The sequence below is a fragment of the Vanessa tameamea genome, chromosome 30, assembly GCF_037043105.1.
Source record: "Vanessa tameamea isolate UH-Manoa-2023 chromosome 30, ilVanTame1 primary haplotype, whole genome shotgun sequence".
Lineage (NCBI taxonomy): Eukaryota > Metazoa > Arthropoda > Insecta > Lepidoptera > Nymphalidae > Vanessa > Vanessa tameamea.
Window position 1 is genome coordinate 485,168 of NC_087338.1, and position 21,493 is coordinate 506,660.

The following is a 21,493-nucleotide window of genomic DNA, read 5'->3' on the forward strand; positions in this document are numbered from 1 at the left end:
ATTAATTTTACGTGCTTAAATTGAATAAATCTTCCTATATTATTTTATAATATTAAAATAGCCTTTGTCATTGTAAGCGTTGTCATCATTATATTTATAAAACATACTGCTATGTATTAATAACATATAAATATGATTTTGAAATCCTAAATGTTCTTAAATAAATATCTTAAAATTATTAAATGCTTCTAATTTTACACAGTTGCAAGATTTTGTCGTAAATTAGTATTGAATCTGGTAGTACAAATTATTTAAACGTCACTCGGTTTTGTCGCATATGTTATTGACATTTGACATTGGCAATAGTTCTCTAAACAAGGCAATTTGATTTTCAACACAATAAATTAAGTGCAAATATCAATAAAAAAAAAATAATGTTAAGTGGATTTATTTTATTAATATTATTTCGAAGCTATTTTTGTTACAATGATGTGGTACCGTTTCAAAACGCGACACAAAAACAATTTATATACAATAATACGTAAGTTTTGCTCTATATATTTTTTTATTTTTTATTTTGCTACATAGTAATACAATTTTATAATTGTTGCACATCACATGACAAATACTTGTTATTATGTTATAAAGTATAGATTTATGCTTTTATAATTTGTTTGTATTATATATTTGCTAGAATGCCATTGTAGATAAACAGTGAATGGGGAATTCCCCATCAACGACGACTACTTAAAACATAATATGATTTAAACACAGAATCATAATGTCATAATATATTTAAGTGGTTTTGTTGTTAATAACTATGAAATTATAGAATACCTATAATTATGTATAATGATTTTTTATTTAATTGATAATATTCACATAATAAACTTTTTATTGCCTCATTATGATCCTTTCAGATTTCAGATTAGTTCTTTAATTTAAAGTAATTTGTTTTTTTTTTTATTTTTATCACTAATTTGGAATTTATAGATATTAGTTTAAAATAAAATGTATAAATGAATATTTGAAATTATTGAATGAATGTGAAGTCTGGTTCATTTCTTAAATAGATATATTGATGCAATAACACATTCATTTTAATACAAATCTAATTCAATCCAATCTTAAATAAATAATTTAACAAGAAAAAAATAAATACTTTATCATATACATATGTAGGGGCAGTTTTCCCCCTTTTAAACATATGGTTGCTCAAAAACTTGGTGGGATCATTGAATGACCTGTTTTAATTTTTGCACCTCTTTTTTTGTGAATATTCAGAGAATGGAGGTGGTAATCTGTCCTTGTATGTATGTGATTTTTTCTGCTTGACCAAAATTTGAAGCTATTATTTATGTTTAAACAAATAAATATTTAATCGTATACTGAGTTAGGTGTTTACTTGATTCTATTGAGTAGTTGTGTAAGCTCGAACATACTGTATGATTTAAATTAGAGGTTTGTCTCTAACTTTTTAACTTCTATCTTTTTTTTATAAATTTTATTTTTACTAAATTTTATCTCTTTTGTTAAGTAATTAGTGTAGATAAAAGCGACTTGGTGTAATTACTGTAATGCTTTTATTTTTTAAATAAAGATTTATTATTATTATTATTATAATAATTTCTGCTTTCCTTCTGCTTTTCCATTTGTTATTAGAGAAAAATTATTGGTTCATATTGTTTATTTCCTGTATGTGTGTTAATTTATAAAATTGTACCACTTCTTAATAGAAAAAAAAATCATATGTACTTATTTCATTCAAATATTTTTATTTTTAATTAATTTCAGGTATGAATATGACTCCATAATAGATTTGACTGTGAACGAAACGACTACCCATATATTAGACTTCAATGAGGTATATAAAATTAATTGTATAACTTATTGTAAGCATATTTGAAATAAGCATTATTGTACAAGTTCTAAAAGCTTGGTTTGTAAATTGTTAATGGCAATATTTATTTACATAAAACATATAAATTTAACTAGAGTTTACCGATTGGTTGGTATTTGCCAACAATCATTAGCAAAATGGATATTTCTTATATTAATACTTAAATGAGTGTAATTACTAAAGCGTGTCTAAGGTCTAACAAAATTTAATTGTAAAAATTAACACCGGTTCATAATGTTGATAATTGATTTATTTATTTATTAATATTGGAAACATTACGGCATATTTACAAATTATTGAATAAAAATAGGCAAATAAGTTTACATTAAAGTTATCGTACAGTTTGATACACCATGACATATATATCATAACTATTTTGCTTTTTATCACATTAAATTTGATTAATTACCATTTATAAATTCAACAAATATGTCTATTTTATTTATAGTAAAGAATACCTTGATCAAGGAATTATTGACTTGGTGGAGTCGGAATGTTTGTGTGATATTTTCCTTAACTTCTCGATACAAGATCAAGAAATTCGCGTTTGTTATGTCGGTGTTCCAAATTTAAAGTGGACTAAAACATATTCTATATATGTATAAAAGCGAAATACCACTCACTGACTAACCACGAAAACTCAGGAACTATAGCACCTGCAAACTAGAAAAAATTTATGAACGTCCACTCTTGAGGGTAAAATTGGTGTTGGAAGTTTGTGTTTTATAAATTTCGCGAAGGTGGAATCGCAGGTTCAGCTTGTAATATTATAAAACTATCTTTGAAACGTGCTGCATATTCTCGTAGACATTTTATGTATGTTAGTTTAGTAGTTTTACTGGTTAGGCTTTCAGAAATGTCTCCTCATTTATTAGTAAAGATATGCTTACATATATATTGTTATAATATTACGTTTTATTATGTTTTGCAGCAATCCAATCTTATGTCTGTGTTTCCGACGCGCGTTCACGTCAGCTCAAATGACACTCTCGATGTATCCTACCCTCTATTCGTGACTGCTACTCAACAAAAAGGTAAAAACAAATCAAAAACTCTTATTTTAATAAATTCTTCCATTTCCCCAAAAGTCGCTTTTTATTTTACTACAATGACAGAAAAAAAACTAGCCTATTAGTGAGTGGTTACTTATGTACATAGACGTTTCGTTTCAGCGTTCGGCAAATTCCAAGTCGAATTTGAAAATGACTAGTTTCCTTCCGTGTTAAGATGGCGAGACTTGCTGGTATTAGGTACATTTAGACTTGTTACTTGAGCAAAAGAACAGGTGCACTCTATGAACTCTCATAATCCGATGTGAAGGATATTTGATCCCACTGGAGAGAAATCACATCGTTTTTTGGCTTGGAGGCTATTTTAAACGTGCTCAGTTGCACGTATTATAGTACAAAAATATCTAATCAATCTCACAGTCATAAATACAAAACGAGATAAGAGTTCTGGGGGATAATTCTACTAACATATAACAGTTATGATACGTTATCAATTCTATGACGCTCAAATCTCAGCTCTAACTACTTATTTATATCGGTTACGACATGTTCCCAATTATCATCTGATCCAACTTCGACCGAACCGCAACTGGATCGTTGTTTTGGAAGGAAGGAATCGGAAACGGGCTCAATTTCGATTCGATTGCGATAAAGTGACAAGTTGCTAGTATGAATTAGGAGGAATGAGGACCATGTTGTGAGAATGGTTTTGAGAATGGATGTGGATGGATATTGAGGTAGGGGACGACCCAAGAAACGATGGATGGATTGTGTATAGGAGGTTATGGTTAGAAAGAATGCTACTTGTGAGATTACGTCCGACAGAGATGTATGGAAGAAGAAGACATGCTGCGTCGACCCCCAATTAAATTGGGACAAGGGCAGGAGGATGATGATTGTTAGTAGAATGAGCACCCAGTTGCAGCACCATCTTTACGTGATTTTTGAAGCACGGATGTGTATAACAGCAACGGGCTGCAACTACACCTAGCTCCAGAACCATCGAGGTACTTATGTAAATGATTATTTCCAGGAGTATCATCATGGGAGCTACCTTTGGTAGTCAGTACTAAGCAGGCGGTGCTGAAGTTCAATGACATGGCTCGGACTCTCTGTCCACACGACGCGGGACCTAGTAAGTTGAATTATAAGATACTGTTACGAATCTTTAGATTGTAATTTTATAAAATTACCATTGTATAGCAAAATTAAAGTCATAGCCTACAAATGTTTCCCTGCGGAGCAAGGGCTTCCTTTCCTCATGTTGTCTATTCTACCACGTTGCATCAGAGCTCGCTAGTGATCTTCATAGATGGTATACTGTTAAAATAAGGCGTCAAAAGTTCGACAAATAATAATCAACCCAATTTAAACCAGTTGCTATTATAAGAACCTTGTGGAATTATGTTTAAATAATCTCTTTAATCATGCTCTCAAGTGCCTCATACATACATATCACATATGATCTGAATTTCAACAGGAAATTTATTTTTCCTATAGAATTAATTAGAGCCGCGATGGCTATATATGATTCTGAAATCAAAACCGGGGCCAGCATCACTGAATTTCTGTGCTTAATTTGTATCCATAATTAATCTCGTGCTAGGCGGTGAAGCAAAACGTCGTCAGGAAACTTGCACGTAGTGGATGAGAATCTGCCACGTTTGTCCAATCAGCATTGGGGCAGAGTGCTGGCGTAAGCTCCAAACTTTCTCAAAAGGAAGAAGAGGCGTTTGTCCAGTAGTTTTTATTTTTACTTTAAAGAATTCACTAAAGACACTCATTTCCTTTTCAAATTAAAATATTTTTATTCAACAATACTTCAAATGCTACTGTTGCTAACCAGTTCGGAAAGAAACACCCCGGACCCTGCTGAAAGAACCTGCAAAGAAAATCAGCGTAAAATGTCAAATTTGTTTTTACAGTGCCAAATTATTTATTTTTGAAATGGCCTGTACTTTGTTGGCGGTCCTAAATTAGAACTAATTTTGTCAAAACCCAGATGTAACGTCTCAAGGGCGTCCCACTTTGACGTTGGCGACATCGAGCCCTTCAAATGTATCGGTTCGGATAAAACTTCGTCGCGTTGAAGATTTCTTCATTGAAGTAAATAAGGTATGGTATTCTATATTTTATTATTAACTGTTCGTCGCCCGCAGATTCGCACGCGTTTTAGGTTTAGGTTTAGGTCGTCAAGTGTTACTGAAAAGGTCAAGAAAGTTTCATCAAAATCGTTTCAGTAGTTCGGCCAGTTGACAGTCATAATTATTTTCGCATATATAATATAATAATAAAAATAATAAATCATTATATTTCAGACTTTATGTCGATTTTGTTAATAACAAATCTGTTAGTTAGTATAATAATTAAACATAAAAGGTAACACTGTTCACAATTACTGATGCATTCCGACAGAGGATGCACAACCGTGATCGATATACAGGCCGGTATGTTTGCTGGTGATCATGCTAAGTATTTATGTGCTTAATATGTCTTATATATTAATAGCGTAAGTCGATTTTCGTCCCAGTGATTATGGGACGATGGCTGCATATAAAAAATCGTTTAAGGTTACATCTTATAGAGCTCCAACCGTAGATGTGCAGAAAATTAAAGAAGGCGTGAAAGAAAACATCGCGAGGAAACCTGCATGTGTCTAATTTCAACGAAATTCTGTCACATGTGTATTCCACAGTCCGCATTGGAGCAGCGTGGTGGAATATGCTCCAAACCTTCTCCTCAAAGGGAGAGGAGGCCTCAGCCCAGCAGTGGGAAATTTACAGGCTGTTTATGTTATGTTATGTTAAATATAGATTTGTTTTGACATTGGGATCGTTTACAGGACGTTAAACTAAACGTGACGCCAAGCACCCCAAAGTATTATTACTTTTCGTTCGACCGAGACCCGTGGAAACATTTGGAGACGAAACATCCTCAACGTTTCCCTCGGTAAGACATTTGATTTTTTTTTAATTCCATGTCGATTGAATTTAAAACTTAGTATTGACATTACGCACTCAGTGAGCCTATACTTTACTTGGTAGTGAGCCTATACTTTACTTGGTAGTGAGCCTATACTTTACTTGGTAGTGAGCCTATACTTTACTTGGTAGTGAGCCTATACTTTACTTGGTAGTGAGCCTATACTTTACTTGGTAGTGAGCCTATACTTTACTTGGTAGTGAGCCTATACTTTACTTGGTAGTGAGCCTATACTTTACTTGGTAGTGAGCCTATACTTTACTTGGTAGTGAGCCTATACTTTACTTGGTAGTGAGCCTATACTTTACTTGGTAGTGAGCCTATACTTCGAGCCGAGGTGGCCCAGTGGTTAGAACGCGTGCATCTTAACCGATGATTTCGGGTTCAAACCTAGGCAGGCACCACTGAATTTACATGTGCTTAATTTGTTTATAATTCATCTCGTGCTCGGCGGTGAAGGAAAACATCGTGAGGAAACCTGCATGTGTCTAATTTCAACGAAATTCTGCCACATGTGTATTCCACCAACCCGCATTGGAGCAGCGTGGTGGAATATGCTCCATACCTTCTCCTCAACGGGAGAGGAGGCCTTAGCCCAGCAGTGGGAAATTTACAGGCTGATTATGTTTATGTTTATGTATGTTATGAGCCTATACTTTACTTGGTAGTGAGCCTATACTTTACTTGGTAGTGAGCCTATACTTTACTTGGTAGTGAGCCTATACTTTACTTGGTAGTGAGCCTATACTTTACTTGGTAGTGAGCCTATACTTTACTTGGTAGTGAGCCTATACTTTACTTGGTAGTGAGCCTATACTTTACTTGGTAGTGAGCCTATACTTTACTTGGTAGTGAGCCTATAATTTACTTGGTGGTAGGGTTTTGTGCTAGCCCGTCCACTCGTCAGATATTAATGGTGGCGCAATGCCATTGTAAGGATGTGGATATGGATATGGTTAATACAGTGCCATTGTCTATGGGCGATGGTGACCACTTACCTTCAGGTGGCCCATTTACTCGTCCGCCTAACTATATAATAAAAAAATAGCTCAAAGCAGCCCAAGCTAAAACGTGAAGGCACGCACCTCTGAAGTTCGATGTGTTTAATTTGTGTTTATAATTCATCTCGTACTCGGCGTAGAAGGCGAACGTCGTGAGCTAACGTGGTTGTGTAAATTGAAATGCTCCATCATCATGCGTGGTGAAATTAGCTCCTAATCGTAACCTTCATCTCAAGAAGAGGGTATGTGTCGTATATTTCACCAACAAGCTTCTTCAATACGCGTTGATAGATATGTAAGGCTTTGAGCCCCTCTGGGTAGGAACCACCCACTCATCACATTGAATACCGCTAAATAGCAATACAAGGGACATAACATCTCAGTTCCCTATATATAGCGGCATATTTACAATGTAGTTTTGACGATTTAACATTAGGTAGTCCAATATTAAAGCCATGTTCGCCTATCTATACTAAAAACAAAATACGTGTGCGCCTCCGGACGCATGTCAGAAGTGATAACTTAACGGCTGGCGCTGTGGGCTAGAGCGAGAGGGGAGGCGCCTGCCTGCCGCTGCCGTGTGCGTAAGGGAAAGGGAAGCCAGACAGACTGGCGTCGTAACGCGTTACGTAACGAGTTTTCCCCTCCCATAAGAACTTATCACTTGGGTGTTTTTTCACTCACGATGTCTTCCTTAATCACCAAAATCATTTTTTTTATGATTACTATTTATGTGTTTCAGCTTTAACTACACAATACCGAAGAGCGTGCTGTTAGAAATAAACTCCAACGATCACGTGTGCGCGACTGTGTCTATACAGAACAACTCGGTAAGAGTTATATTTATGGTTTTGCTAATTTGAATCTTAAACTGTAAGACATAACGATTAATATTTGTATGTGTTTATTGATAACGATATTGATCTTTCCTGGGGCCCAGTATTCGTTTGTATTTCTAGATTCCACAGCTATTAAAAAAATTTAAGTTAATTTAAAAAAAACATTTATATATAAGGCATACTACTCAATAGAAGATAAAAAAGCGTGGACTAGAATTTTTTGACTTCTAGACAGGATATATAAAATAATAAATTGTTGTTTACTGACATCTGTAATTAAAATGGTGGAAAAGAGCAACTACTGTGCTTCTTGCCGGTTAGTTTCGGTAGAATCTACTTTCCGAACCGGTGGTAGCTTCAAATTCAACTCTGTGACATGACGGTTCAAAAGTGATTTTGTGAGCATATTTGAATAAATAATATTTATATTTTGTAACGTTTTAAAATTCATTCTAATAGTTTTAAGAAATTGATACACGTATGTATGTAATTTCTGAGAAAAGTCTGACACGTTGCCGAGACAAAGGAACTGGTATATGTCGTATTATATGCTGGAGGTGATGAGCGACCACCATCATAGACATATACCATAGACCATAGACATAAAAAGTATTAACCATTCTTTAAAATACCAGTACATCAGCAACCTTGGGAACTAAGATGTTACGCCCCGTGTGCCGCAGTTACACAGGCTCTCTCACACACAGGCTTACACAGGCTTGCTGTTCAGCTGTTCATCAGAGATTAATATCTGGTGAGTGGTTGGGGCCAGGCTTGCAAAGAGCCCCACCACTAAGCTAACTAGTTACGAGACGGTGGCTTTCTATGATTGTGTGTTTTAATCATAGTTGCAGTTCATGTACGACTTTATCTATAAACGTTTTTGATTGGACAAACGATGCTGTCTCCTTTTCGCATATAAAATCAATGTTCATAAAAAGAGAGCAGTATTTAACTAAACACGTTTTGTATAACTTTTTATAAGTATATAAATGATTTTTTTTATTAAAATCTTTGATTCACAGTGTCCTGTTTTTGACAATGAGAAGGATATGATGTATCAAGGTCACCACTTCACGATGACCACGAAGGGTGGTATAACTGTGACGGTGAGATTCGATTTTAAATATTAATGTATCATATCAAAATGTACCTTATGAATTTTATTTACAACAGAATTTCCACGTGCGTTATATGTGTTTATAAATCTTGTCCTTTACTGTGACTAAAATTAAGTGAGGGAGTCTGCACGTGTCTAATTTCAATGTAATTCTACCACACGTGTATCTACCATTATCTTGCGGTGTAATTAGCTTCAAACCTTATCAAAGGGAGTCTTAGCTGAACAATGGGACGTTATATGATGTTACTTGAAGTTAAATTAAACAGCATATGTGAGTTTATTCTGATGGCTGGATGAGTAATGATGTATAAACTAACTTGACCTTGAAATTCGAGTCTTAATACTCTGTGGTACATTACATGGTACGTTACATATAGCTATAAAGGTGAAGTTGCTCTTAGAATTTCATAGTTATCCGTCTAGACGTAAACATGTTCAATACTCCAATCATAAAAGGATTGAGGACCAATAAACAACATTGACATTGAATTGAGGCGATATCATTGGTCGAGATGTTAAATAGTCTATGGTATTCGTTATAAAACAGCAAAAACATGCCATTTTTAAATGTCAGCGAAGTTATTTTGAACTTATACTAATTACATTTATTTAACAATGGGTGGTGGTACCACATACATCAGGCCCATTAGCACCTACATATTGAATATTCCAACCACAAGAGGAATAGAGCCAAATAAACAACATTTGACCTTGAAATGACGCGATATCATTGGTCGAGAGCTTGAACGATCTGTGATATTCGTTATGAAAAAATGGCGTCTTGAACAAACTTTGGAAGTAAAAATAAAGTGGATATGAGTAGTTAAGTGTAATAGTGTTGTATTATAAAGATATATTAACCACGATCTGTTTATAGTGCTCAATATATAGCTGAACTATTAAGGAATGGTTATATATAGTTTGTTTATCTTTACTCCTCATGCCATTGAAACGTACTTTTCGTAATTTTTTATGAAAGCGTGTAGCGTTTATATTCGGTTGGGACTTTGTTCCCAGCAATCGATGTTCCCTCGCGGTTTCTACATAGTGTTCATAGTGAAGGAGAGCGACGAGGAGTGCACCGGCATCAGCGGCGACCACAGTGCGGGCTCCGACAAGCGCACTAAGAATTTTAGGTATTTATTGGTTAATGTTGTTATGCGTTAATTTTCTTATGTAATAGGTTGCTGGACGGATAGATGGCACACCGGATGGTAAGTGGTCACCACCGCCCACAGATTGGTACCGTAAGAAACATTAACCTCCCCTTACATAGTCAATGCGTCACCAATTTTGCGTTTTAAGATATGTCCTTCGTGTCTGTAGTTACACTGGCTCACCCATCCTCCAAACCGAAACACAATAATACTAAATATTGATGTTTGGCTGTAGAACAAGTGTTTGGTACCTACCCAGACGGGCTTGCAGTCTTTAAATCTATGCTTTAGCCCTAAAGCTTCTCCAAATGAAAAGGTCGCAGCATCATTGCTGATCGGTATACCTGCAGTCGAGCCGGTCAAAAGTTACTTGGTCTGTCAAGAGTACTCATAAACACGACACATATTAAGTTTTTGGGCACACGCCTAAACTATTTCTGATCGTGTTTCCGACCAATTGAATTATGAGAGTGAGGAAACGGTGGTCTTGGTGGTGGTCGAATATGACCTGTGTAGTGCGCTAGTCTGTTCAGAATTGGTGTTGGACCGAAATTCATCAGGTGGACATGGCTCACAAAAGTACTTATACAAAAAAATATGTCTGTCTGTCTGTTGCTCTTTCGAGGCCAAATCCACGCTTGAACTCCATGGAAAGACATAGGCTGCTTTTTTATGCCTAACACTTGACAACTACCGCGGGCGTTAACTAGTTATAAATATATAGTGTTGCCACTTTAAAAAATAATTATAAAATACCAGTAATGTCGCAATAATCTGTGGTACAGCTTCCGCGTGATGGCGGCGGCGGCCCCGGCGGACTACCTGACGTTGGTGCTGGTGTCGCTGGCGCTGCCGGCGCTCGTGGCGCTGCTGGCGCCCACCATCATGATGCCCACCTGCCGCGCCCGTAAGCACACCACCCGAGGTCCTAGTTGTAAGCTAACACGAGCAGAGAGGAAAGCGTGATGGCATCTGAAAACGACTTGTCGAACTGATAAATCTAATTGTAACTTTGTTTTTACTTAAATAAAGTTACATTATTCCAGAGTGACATAAGTTATATTGAGGGTACAAATTATATTTGACGGCGCGTTAATAATTTCAGAGGAAGACTTAGTATGAATCATAGTTTGCCTATTTTTAATGGCGTTCGTGTCGTTTGTGATGAATTGTATGTATCCGGTCTGATAATAAATTTGAATTTATTGTGATTTTCGTGATAACAATTTGTTTATTTGTAATCGAATATAAAGCCTTTGCAGCAACATCGTAATTGTCGGTCATCTTCGAGTACGCGTGGATTATCGGGTAAGGAGACGGTACCACAATTGAATTTACACAATCTTATAATAATTATAGCTAACTTTGAATCAGAACTTAACGTCCACCGAGCACGTGAATGCGTGCGCACTTTTCGACGAACCAAGACTCACTGTCGCTTTTCACCCCATGGCCGCCCCTCCAGTCCTCGGTGCTCGTTATGTATCTTGATGTTTGACAGATCACGTGATAAGAGGCGGATGCGCCGACAAATATTTATTTAAAGAGCGGGTAGTCTCGACCGCTGATAGCTGTCAGTCGACTTGTAACCGTCGCACGAGGCGGACACTTTCTAACCTATTGGCTCTCAATCCGAGTTAATCCAAACCGTATTATATTTTGTGTATTTGTACTGTGGTATTAAATAATAGTGTACTGAACAATCACAACGTATCTTTATTTCTAGTATTCCGCCATTATCATGCCCACCATGGAGGGTAACAGCTAAGGTCCTTTTAAAGCTCCTTCAGATGATCCGACATATTCATATCATATAAGTTTATTTATAAACAAATTGCACTTACATTGAATAACTAGTGTGTCATTCCAACCTCCCATTTCTCGTTCCTCAAAATTGTAAATTTTCCAAACGAGGACTTCTTAACGAAGCTTACGGTACTCCCTCTAGACTCAGGAGTTTTAACTGTGCGGTGATTCGGTCAGGACGATTCTATGATTAAATTTTTTTAGGTCGGACGATTGAAGTTGAAGAAGCTCCCGGACCTTCCGGCGTCCAAGACCCTCGCACCTCGGAGACCGCAAGAATCATCGGCAGGAGTAGTAATCAGTCAGGTTAAACAAAATCTAATTGTCTTATTCAATAATTTTACATAGTCCCTTCTACGCAACAGGCTGCGTCTTCTGGTATAAGTGGTTTGCTAGTTTTTTTCACTTAAGTGTTACAAAAAACGTCTCGTGATTTTTTAGTATAGATAGTTATTTGGTTGATGTAAAGAGTGACAACTCTTAAATGTGTAACTGCTGGTCTCCACTTTTGAGAAAATCGTTTGAAGATCATTCGATTCGGGTTAGTCATATACTCGGTGGTAGGGCTCTGTGCAAGCCCGTCTGGGTAGGTACCACCCACTCATCAGATATTCTACCGCCAAAGAGCAGTACTCAGTATTGTTGTGTTGTGTTTCGGGTGAGTGAGCCAGTGTAGCCAGGCACAAGGGGCATAATATCTTCGTTCCCAAAGTTGGTGGCGCATTGGCGATGTAAGAAAAGGTAAATGTTTTTAAAGCGCCATTGTCTACGGGCGGTGGTGACCCCTTACCATCATGTGGCCTATATGCTCGTCAAACTATACCATAAAAAATAAAAATAAAACATATATGTATCAATTTGATACTTGTCGACTCTTCCATTTATATTCGGTTAAAATTATCACCTTTAAACCCCTGGGCCGTTGCAGCTTATCTCAATGATGAATTTAGTATTTCATTTGTGTGTGTGTATTTAACATCGTGAGGAAACCTGCATTTGTTAGATAAAATCGAATTGTAATGGACTTGTATTGTGGAATAAGATCCAAGTCGCTTTAACAGAAGGGAACTATTTCAGTCATTATTACGTTTACCTGACTGTACAATTTACCTTAAATAACATTACAGATTCTGATATAGATTCTGAACCGGATTTAGATGACAAGTCTCTTCCGATACCTCTGAACGTGGCGAGGTTGAGTCGAACGCGACCTCTGGCGCACAACCGTCGATCAAATAGGTAAATATATTGATATAACTGTGTCCTGTTGCAATCGAAGAAGTTCATAGAAAAAAAACCATAGATTTACGTATGCCATGGTAATTATAACTCTGCTGTATTAAGTTCTTGACTAACATATCTTTATTTATAATACAACACTATTACACTTAACTACTTATATCCACTTTAATTGTACTTCCAAAGTTCGTTCAAGACGCCATGTTTTCATAACGAATATCACAGATCATTCAAGCTCTCGACCAATGATATCGCGTCATTTCAAGGTCGAATGTTGCTCATTTGACTGTATTCCTCTTTTGGTTGGGATATTCAATATGTAGGGGCCAGTGGGCTGCTTGATGTATGTGGTCCCCACCGCCCATTGTTAATGAAATATATAATCAATTTCACTGAATAATAATGACGTTTTGTTAGAGATATATAGATAACGAATTTTAAAAGGGTTCTGTAGGTTATTTTAGTTCGTCTGCAGATTTTGTTGTTTCTGATTTGAGTGTGCATTCAAAGTCAGGCAAAAATATTTATTCGATGTGGAATTGTTACGCTTGCTCATTGATAGTCAAAAATCTACCACCGTTTCGGAGATTGACGCCTCAGACCTTAGAAGAACCGGCGAAGGAAACTCAGCAAGCATAGCCCACGCCTTTTTTTGCTTGATCGCGAAACTTCTTATGAGCCGCATGGTAAGCGACGATACTCTGCTCCATGACTCAGCTCTGGTCCAAGACTCTCCTGAGGTACTGTGCTATTTGGGACGAGATGTTGCAAAAGTTACCGAATGCAGTCGTTTTTTTGTTTAGGTACTTTTGGAGTGCTCTCACGGTAGCGGTAGTGTACGCGCTGCCCGTTGTACAACTACTGTTCACTTATCAACGGGTGAGTTACTCGTGTACCTAACCTAATTTCTATAATATAATTTAATTTATGGTATAGGTAATGGCTGACCTGATGGTTAGTGGTCTCCACAACTTAGACATTGGCGCTGTGAGAAATATTAACCATTTCTGATATCGCCAATGCGACTCCAACCTTGGGAGCTAAGATGTTATGCTCCCTGTGCCTGTAGTTAGGTAATCAGAAAGGTATGTAGGATTGGTATGGTCCTGTGTGAGCCCCCCATTAGATTATACAAAGTGCGTGTGCAAGCGTGTGTGGTGGTTACCCCTGGGCCGTGCGCCTGTGCGGGCGCAGATGGTGCTGCAGACGGGCGACCAGGACGTGTGCTACTACAACTTCCTGTGCGCGCTGCCGCTGGGCGCGCTGCAGGACTTCAACCACGTGTTCTCCAACGTGGGCTACGTGCTGCTCGGCCTGGCCTTCATGCTGCAGGTGCGCTGCCGCCCGCCCAGCGACGAGCTCCAGGTCAGGCACCGCCTTCATTTCGCCACGTTTTCAAAAAATGGTATCCTCTATGTTAGCTTTACTTACCTGAATGAATACTGAACGCTCTGAATGAAGTAAAACAACCGCTTCGACAAATATTTTATGCTCCTGTTTGGATAACACTTGTTTTAAAAATATTGATCTATCGTAATTTCTATAAATAGGAGCTGGGTATCCCTGAACACCGCGGTCTGATGTATTCCATGGGGTTGGCGCTGATTATGGAAGGCTTGCTGTCCGCGTGCTACCATCTCTGCCCCAATAAGATGAATTTCCAGTTTGGTGAGTATACACAAGAATTAACATGTTATACCCTGTATACGATAGCTCGATCTTTTTGACAGATGTAAATTTTTCTGATCGACATAACTTTGAAATGACGAAAATATTATTTTCTTAATTTAATGATTTCAAAAATTGTAAAAATATTTTAAAAAATACATATAATACAGAAGTTCCTAAAGATCCAAGCGTTATCCGAAAATTTTAAGACTTTTTCTATTACATATTATTGCTTCAAAGTAAAATTTAAATAGAAACACTGAAAATAATGGACGCTTGTACGATGTCACATCGGCCGGACGGTCGGGACGCAGCAACTGCTACAAATATCGATCACAAAAATCCTTATTAAGGATCATTGTTAAGTTATTGTTACGAACGGGGGTCCTTTTGGTTGGGGTATCTTTGGCTGGTATAACTCTTTTTAGAAAAATAAGTTTAAAATAAAATTGAATTCTAATTTGAATTACGCATCCCATCGTTCCATCGAGTGTTATATTTTCTGTTTCCCATCACTAGCCCGTCTGTCAAAAAGATGAAGCTAACTTTGAACAGGGTATAATTAGAGAAGCGAGTTTTCTAATTACATGTGCATGAAGCTACAGACCCATAAATACTCCTTGGGCTATTGTCTCCACTAGCTTGTACACTTTATTGGGGGGGTAAAAAGGAATATAACGAATTCCCGACATATCTATTCTTTAAAAAATCTATGTGACACCGTTTTACGCAAAATTATAATACACGCCATCTAAGTCTCCATCGAAGCCGAGATGGCCCAGTGGCGAAGCCGAGATGGCCCAGTGGTTAGAACGCGTGCATCTTAACCGATGATTTCGGGTTCAAACCCAGGCAGGCACCACTGAATTTACATGTGCTTAATTTGTTTATAATTCATCTCGTGCTCGGCGGTGAAGGAAAACATCGTGAGGAAACCTGCATGTGTGTAATTTCAACGAAATTCTGCCACATGTGTATTCCACCAAAATGCATTGGAGCAGCGTGGTGGAATATGCTCCATACCTTCTCCTCAAACTGAGAGGAGGCCTTAGCCCAGCAGTGGGAAATTTACAGGCTGTTTATGTTATGTTATGTTATGTAAGTCTCTATCCTCAGTTACTTTGTTTCTCCGAAATGTTCGCGCATTTAAAACGATAAAAAGTAACGATCATAAACTATTTATGTTAATAGGAATAAAATTACAAATATAAATTGTTCAGAATTCCCCTTGAGGAGAGAGACATCACTCGCCGGAGCTCGTAACCCAGAGGGGGGATCATATTGATTCTGAACTCCTTAGCAGAGTTCCGAACTTTCGAGTCGACTTTTTCTTACGATGTCCGCATTTCTAGTTTAAGTCGTCAGTACTCACCACTTTTGTCCTCAAAACTTTGTACATTCGCGTAGACTGACCAACACCATTGACTAACTTCTGCCCAAGCATTAAGATCACGTATGTTTCAGTGAAAAAGGTTAGGTTAGAGATTTAATCAATTTAGAGGGGTCCTTGACCATCCCATCATGGTTAATCTAATAAAACCCATGAATATAGATGAAGAGTATACACATATAGTATATATTTTATGGTATAGGTAGGCGGACGGGCAAATGTGCCAACCGATGGTAAGTGGTCACCACCGCCCATAGACATCGGCGCTGAAATAAATATTCCTCGCATCACCAATGCGCCACTAACGTTTGGAGCTAAGATGTTACGACCCATGTGCATGTGGTTACTGGGTCACTCACTCTTAAAATCGAAACATGACAATACTAAGAATTGCTGTTCAGCGGTAGAATGACAGATGAGTGGGTGGTACCCACTCAAACGGGCACAAGTACCAAGTGCCAAAGGTGACCATACAAAGGGTTGCAGACTCGTCGTTCATGTACGTGATAGCGGTGCTGTGCATCGTGAAGCTGTACCAGAGCCGGCACGCGGACGTGAACGCCAGCGCGCACGCCACCTTCATGCTGCTGGCCGTCCTCATGGCGATCGGTGAGACCACCGGTTATTCACAATCGCTATTGGCACGAGGTTCCTTTACGCGGCTCACAGTACTTTTTCTCTCTATCTTTTTAGTAAACGGTTTTATAAAAAAATATATTTAAACTGATAAGCAATAGAAACAAAATTTACAACACGTCACAACAATTTAATATTATGACGACCTCCGTGGTCGAGTAGTGGGTTTTCATGGGGACGCCACTCCGAGGTCTCGGGTTCGTTCCGCTCGAGTTGATGTAGAAAAAGTTTATTAGTTTTCCATATTGTCTTGGGTCTGGGTGTTTGTGGTACCGTCGTTACTTCTGATTTTCCGTAACAGAAGTGCTTTAGCTACTTACGTTGGGATCAGAGTAACGTATGTGATGTTGTCCAATATTTATTTATTTAAGTAATGATGTGTGACTTGAGATTCTGTGCCATTGCATTATAAGAGGAAGCAAAAAGACGATCACCTGTTTATGTGGCATAGACGAACTCAGGAAACTCAGTTGTCTCGTAAATAATAATTTGTAGACTAATTGAAAGCAATTTCAAACCTCGACACGTGTGGGCGGATTGAGCCCAGCAGTGGGATATTTACCGGTTGTAACATTACTGTTTCATTAGTTTTATTGTGATATTATTTATATTTTCAGGAGTCTTCGGTATAGTGTACCCGAATCTGTATTTTTGGACATTCTTCACGATTGGACATTTAGCCGTCTGCTTCTTCTTAACGCTTAAGATATATTATGTTGGAAGAATGAAAATAGGTAAGAAATTACTATTCAGACGTGTGGTTTTGACGATCATTTTGTAGTACACGAAAATCATCCTAATATACCAATTAGATTCATTGGTCTAGACTGAAGTGGCTAGTAGAGGATCAATTTCCAATGTCTCATCGGCTTAAAATCTTTGTAAGAAATCCTAGCAGCACAGTAAGATAATGGCAGTTTCTGATCTTTTTTTGTTAATACATTTTAATTTAATTATCAAAATCAAAATATACTTTATTCAAGTAGGCTTTTACAAGCAATTCTGAATCGTCATTTAACAAACTATTTAAATTAAAGCTACCACCGGTTCGGAATGTAGATTGCACCGAGAAGGACCGGCAAAAACTCAGTAGTTAATCTTTTTCAACATCTAAAAATACAGTCATGTTAGCTAAATACAATTATATATGTATGTCATGTCTCCTGCCTGGAAGTCAACAAGCATTAACTCCGCGCTTTTTTATCATCTATATAATCTTGTATCGAATAATATGCCTTCTTTACCAATGTATTTTTTACATTTGACTTGAATCTATGAAACGGCAAAGTTAAAAATGTCTGCGGAATTTTATTATAGAAACGGATACCTCGCCCCGAGAATGATTCATTGACTTTGCGGCGGAAACTTGGCGTTATAAGCTTCCAATATATTTACATCACTACATTTTTTATGATATATTAGATTTAAACTTATCATTCGATAGCTTATCCAATATTCTTTTAATTTGATAGTTGACTAATTAATCATTCATAGGTAGTTCTATGGTGAAGCGAGCGTGGGGGGAGATGAGACGCACGGGGCGCTCCGCCTTCAGACCGAAGTACCCCGCGCGGGCGGTGTTCTTGGCGCTCGCGAACTTGGCCAACTGGGCCTTGGCTGGATACGGGTACGTTGGTATAATTGATACCAATTACAGGCTAAAGATGTATTCCATCACGAAGGCGTATACTTGTATACGTCGGTGCCTAAGGCGTCACGTTAGACTACTGGTTGTTCATGTTTACTATAATAAACCAGGTTAGTTTATTTTGTTAATAGATCTTTAAATCGCGCTATCATTGTCATAAGATTTTAGTTTAAGTATATTGACAATCGAGTTTTTTTGTAATGAGTACGAAGGTCCACCAATGAACGCCAAATATTATCTGACGACATCCGTGGTCGAGTAGCGTGTACACCGGTTTTCATGGGTGATGCGAAACGTTTTCGATCGCTGGTCCCCAATAGATCCGGGTGTTCAGTTAAATATCGGCTATCACTGTCGATAACCTTCAACGCGTGTCCGTGTCCCGCCAGCATGTACTCGCACAATGCGGACTTCGCGCGGCACCTGCTGGCCGCGCTGCTGGGCAACGCCATCCTGTACACGCTGGCCTACGTGGTGCTGAAGCTGGCGCACGGCGAGCGCGTGTGCGCGCGCACGTGGGGCTGGCTGCTGCTGGCCGCCGCGCTGTGGGCGCTGGCCGCCGCGCTGTTCCTGCGCGCGCGCACCAAGTGGTCGGTGAGTGCCGTCGCCGGCCCGCTGGCCGGTCGTTCTCAATTCACGGGAGGGACGATATAATGACCGAAGCCCCCCCTCAGCAAACCGCGGCGCAGTCGCGCACGTACAACGCGCAGTGCACCGCGCTGCAGTCGCTGGACACGCACGACCTGTGGCACCTCTCGTCCGCGGCCGCCATCTTCTCGTCCTTCAACGCGCTGCTGATCATCGACGACCCGCTCGCCGCAACCCCGAGGATCGAAATTCCCGTGTTTTAGGCCCTAGCATCGGTTAATACCTAATTTTACAGGTGGTAGAACTTTGTGCTCCTCTAAATTAGTCACTCATTCTCCCCTAAACCGATGTATTTCATTTGTGTTTGTGAGAAATGAAGTCAGTGTGAATTTTGCTAGGGATATGAGGTCTTCGATCAAATGGCTAGTGCATGGGCTGTCTGAGAGCCTTAAAATACTAATGGTAAGTACCACCATACCAAAATAAAAAAATATCAATAATTTAAGTAGAATCTGTTAGAATACACATTGTAATACTAATATAATACTTATCTAGATAACATTTACTTGGTGGCAGGGCTTTGTGTCCGTCTGGGTAGGTACCACCCACTCATTAGATGTTCTACCGCCATACAGCAGTACTTAGAATTGTTGTATTCCGGTTTGCAAGGTGAGTGAGCCAGTGTAAGTCCCAAGATCGGTACCGTATTGACGATGTAACGAATGGTTAATATTTCTGTGTGGTTGAATAGGCTAATCTAATTTGTATAACTATTTTTGCATTTGAAAGTTCGTTTACAGAGCAAGATTATAAGTTCTGTAAATTTACGATACGACATTTAGAAGCAGTGCATAAACTGAAACGTCACACAATTTGACAAACGGCATGTAGACTTCATGACGTTACCCGCCAAAGTTAACTCGGGACGCCCCCTCTGGATGACGTAAAAACTCAGTGTTACCTGAAAAAAAAATATGTTGATTACTATTGCAAATGATAAAAATGATTTTTTGGGTTGGGTGCTTAATGACATAAATAAATGTGTATTAAAATAAAGTTTCGTTCGGAAACGTCGGTAGTCATGGATATTACTTATTACACCCTAAATAATTATAATAAAAAAATATTCAATAGTAAATAAATTAAAATATGATTTTGTATCGATCAATCGAACTAAATGTTAGTATTTAATTTACTGATACTATTTAAGCACATTTAAAATGAATAATTAACCTCTCATTTAATAAATATAAAAAAAAAACACGTGTTATGTTAAAAACCAAAATCGTGTCAGCTACGAAGGTACGATTTGACTTTGTATGGACGCTTCGGTGGCGAGAAAAAGAGGACTGGATAGGGGAAGACCCGTTGCGCTTGCATCTTAACATAGCTATTCTTGTTTGAAACAAGAATGTTTAATCCAAATGGAACGCAATTAAAACCTCATAGCTAATGATAGATTTATATATTTTCTGTGCGTTTCTTTTTTTTTATGAACTATTATGTTGCAATCATTGATCCGTTTAACACGAAGTTAACTGGAAACTTAACTAAAGTGTAGGACAGACGAAAGAGTATGGCTCGGATGCTACATTATTTTAATGTTAAGTTATAAAATAAAGATCAAGACTAGTTTTAAGCCAGCTCGTAAATCCTAAACTACTTAGAATGAGTTAGTAACTAATAAATACCAAAAATAAGCGTCATTTAGTTTTTAAATAAATATAATATTATTTATAATTCAATCATGTCAAAAAATATAATTCTTTATAAAACAATAGGAAAAATAAACTAATCAAATTATTTTTAAAGCGATTTTAATTGACGTATAACTTCATAAGTGTTGCCAACTTTAAATATTATTAATAAAGTGTGATGCTATTTATTTTTGTTGTCCTAGTATAATACCTTGATGTTTTATATATTTTTTTTTCTATAATTGTTTTTTTTTTAAAGAAATGTTTTGATAATCCTATATCATATATTTATAAATTAAGTTATATTAAGATTTAACCTTTATTTACATTCAATTACGAACAGCTTGTGTATATGCGTATTTTAAAAGTAATATTTTTTAATTTCCATTTTAAAAATGTTTGAGAATTATTTGGCTCGTCGAAATAAGCTGTAAAAAGGCTGTGATACAAAATATGCTTGGATCTGAACTAGTAAGTTGTACTGTTTTAATGTTATTGTATCCGCAAAGTATTTCTTAAAAATAAGTTAAATAGGTAAATACATTTCGATAAATTTATAAAAAAAAAATGTGTTTTATTATCTGCTATTCTATTATCCTTACATATATTATAAATGCGAAAGTGAAAACTAAAAAAATAAAGAAACAAAATTAATTTTATACAAGTAGGCTCTTAAAAGCACTTTGGATGGTCCTTTTATATACTTTATTTTGTTATAAAGCTACCACTTTTGCATCAGTGAAAAAAAATGGATGTGTAATAATCACATGTAAGTATACTCATGTCTCCTGTATGAACGTTCACGAATAATAACTCTTTTATCATTTCGGTTTAAAAGAACTGCGGAGTTATATAGTAGATTCTTACAC

The 21,493-nt window shown here is 37.4% G+C and overlaps 1 protein-coding gene across 1 annotated transcript; it reads left to right on the top strand.

The window, feature by feature from the left end:
• Window positions 1-263: 263 nt before the first annotated feature.
• Window positions 264-20,142, top strand: LOC113391578 (SID1 transmembrane family member 1-like). Its single transcript, XM_026627579.2, has 20 exons — window positions 264-481; window positions 1,735-1,804; window positions 2,772-2,874; window positions 3,884-3,985; window positions 4,853-4,965; window positions 5,693-5,799; window positions 7,576-7,663; window positions 8,698-8,781; window positions 9,813-9,931; window positions 10,738-10,859; window positions 11,963-12,064; window positions 12,886-12,997; window positions 13,801-13,876; window positions 14,192-14,362; window positions 14,548-14,665; window positions 16,542-16,664; window positions 17,309-17,425; window positions 18,186-18,318; window positions 18,729-18,933; window positions 19,014-20,142. The coding sequence occupies exons 1-20, from the start codon at window positions 375-377 to the stop codon at window positions 19,188-19,190; spliced, it is 2,349 nt and encodes a 782-aa protein (XP_026483364.2). The 5' UTR covers window positions 264-374; the 3' UTR covers window positions 19,191-20,142.
• The last annotated feature ends 1,351 nt before the right edge of the window (window positions 20,143-21,493 follow it).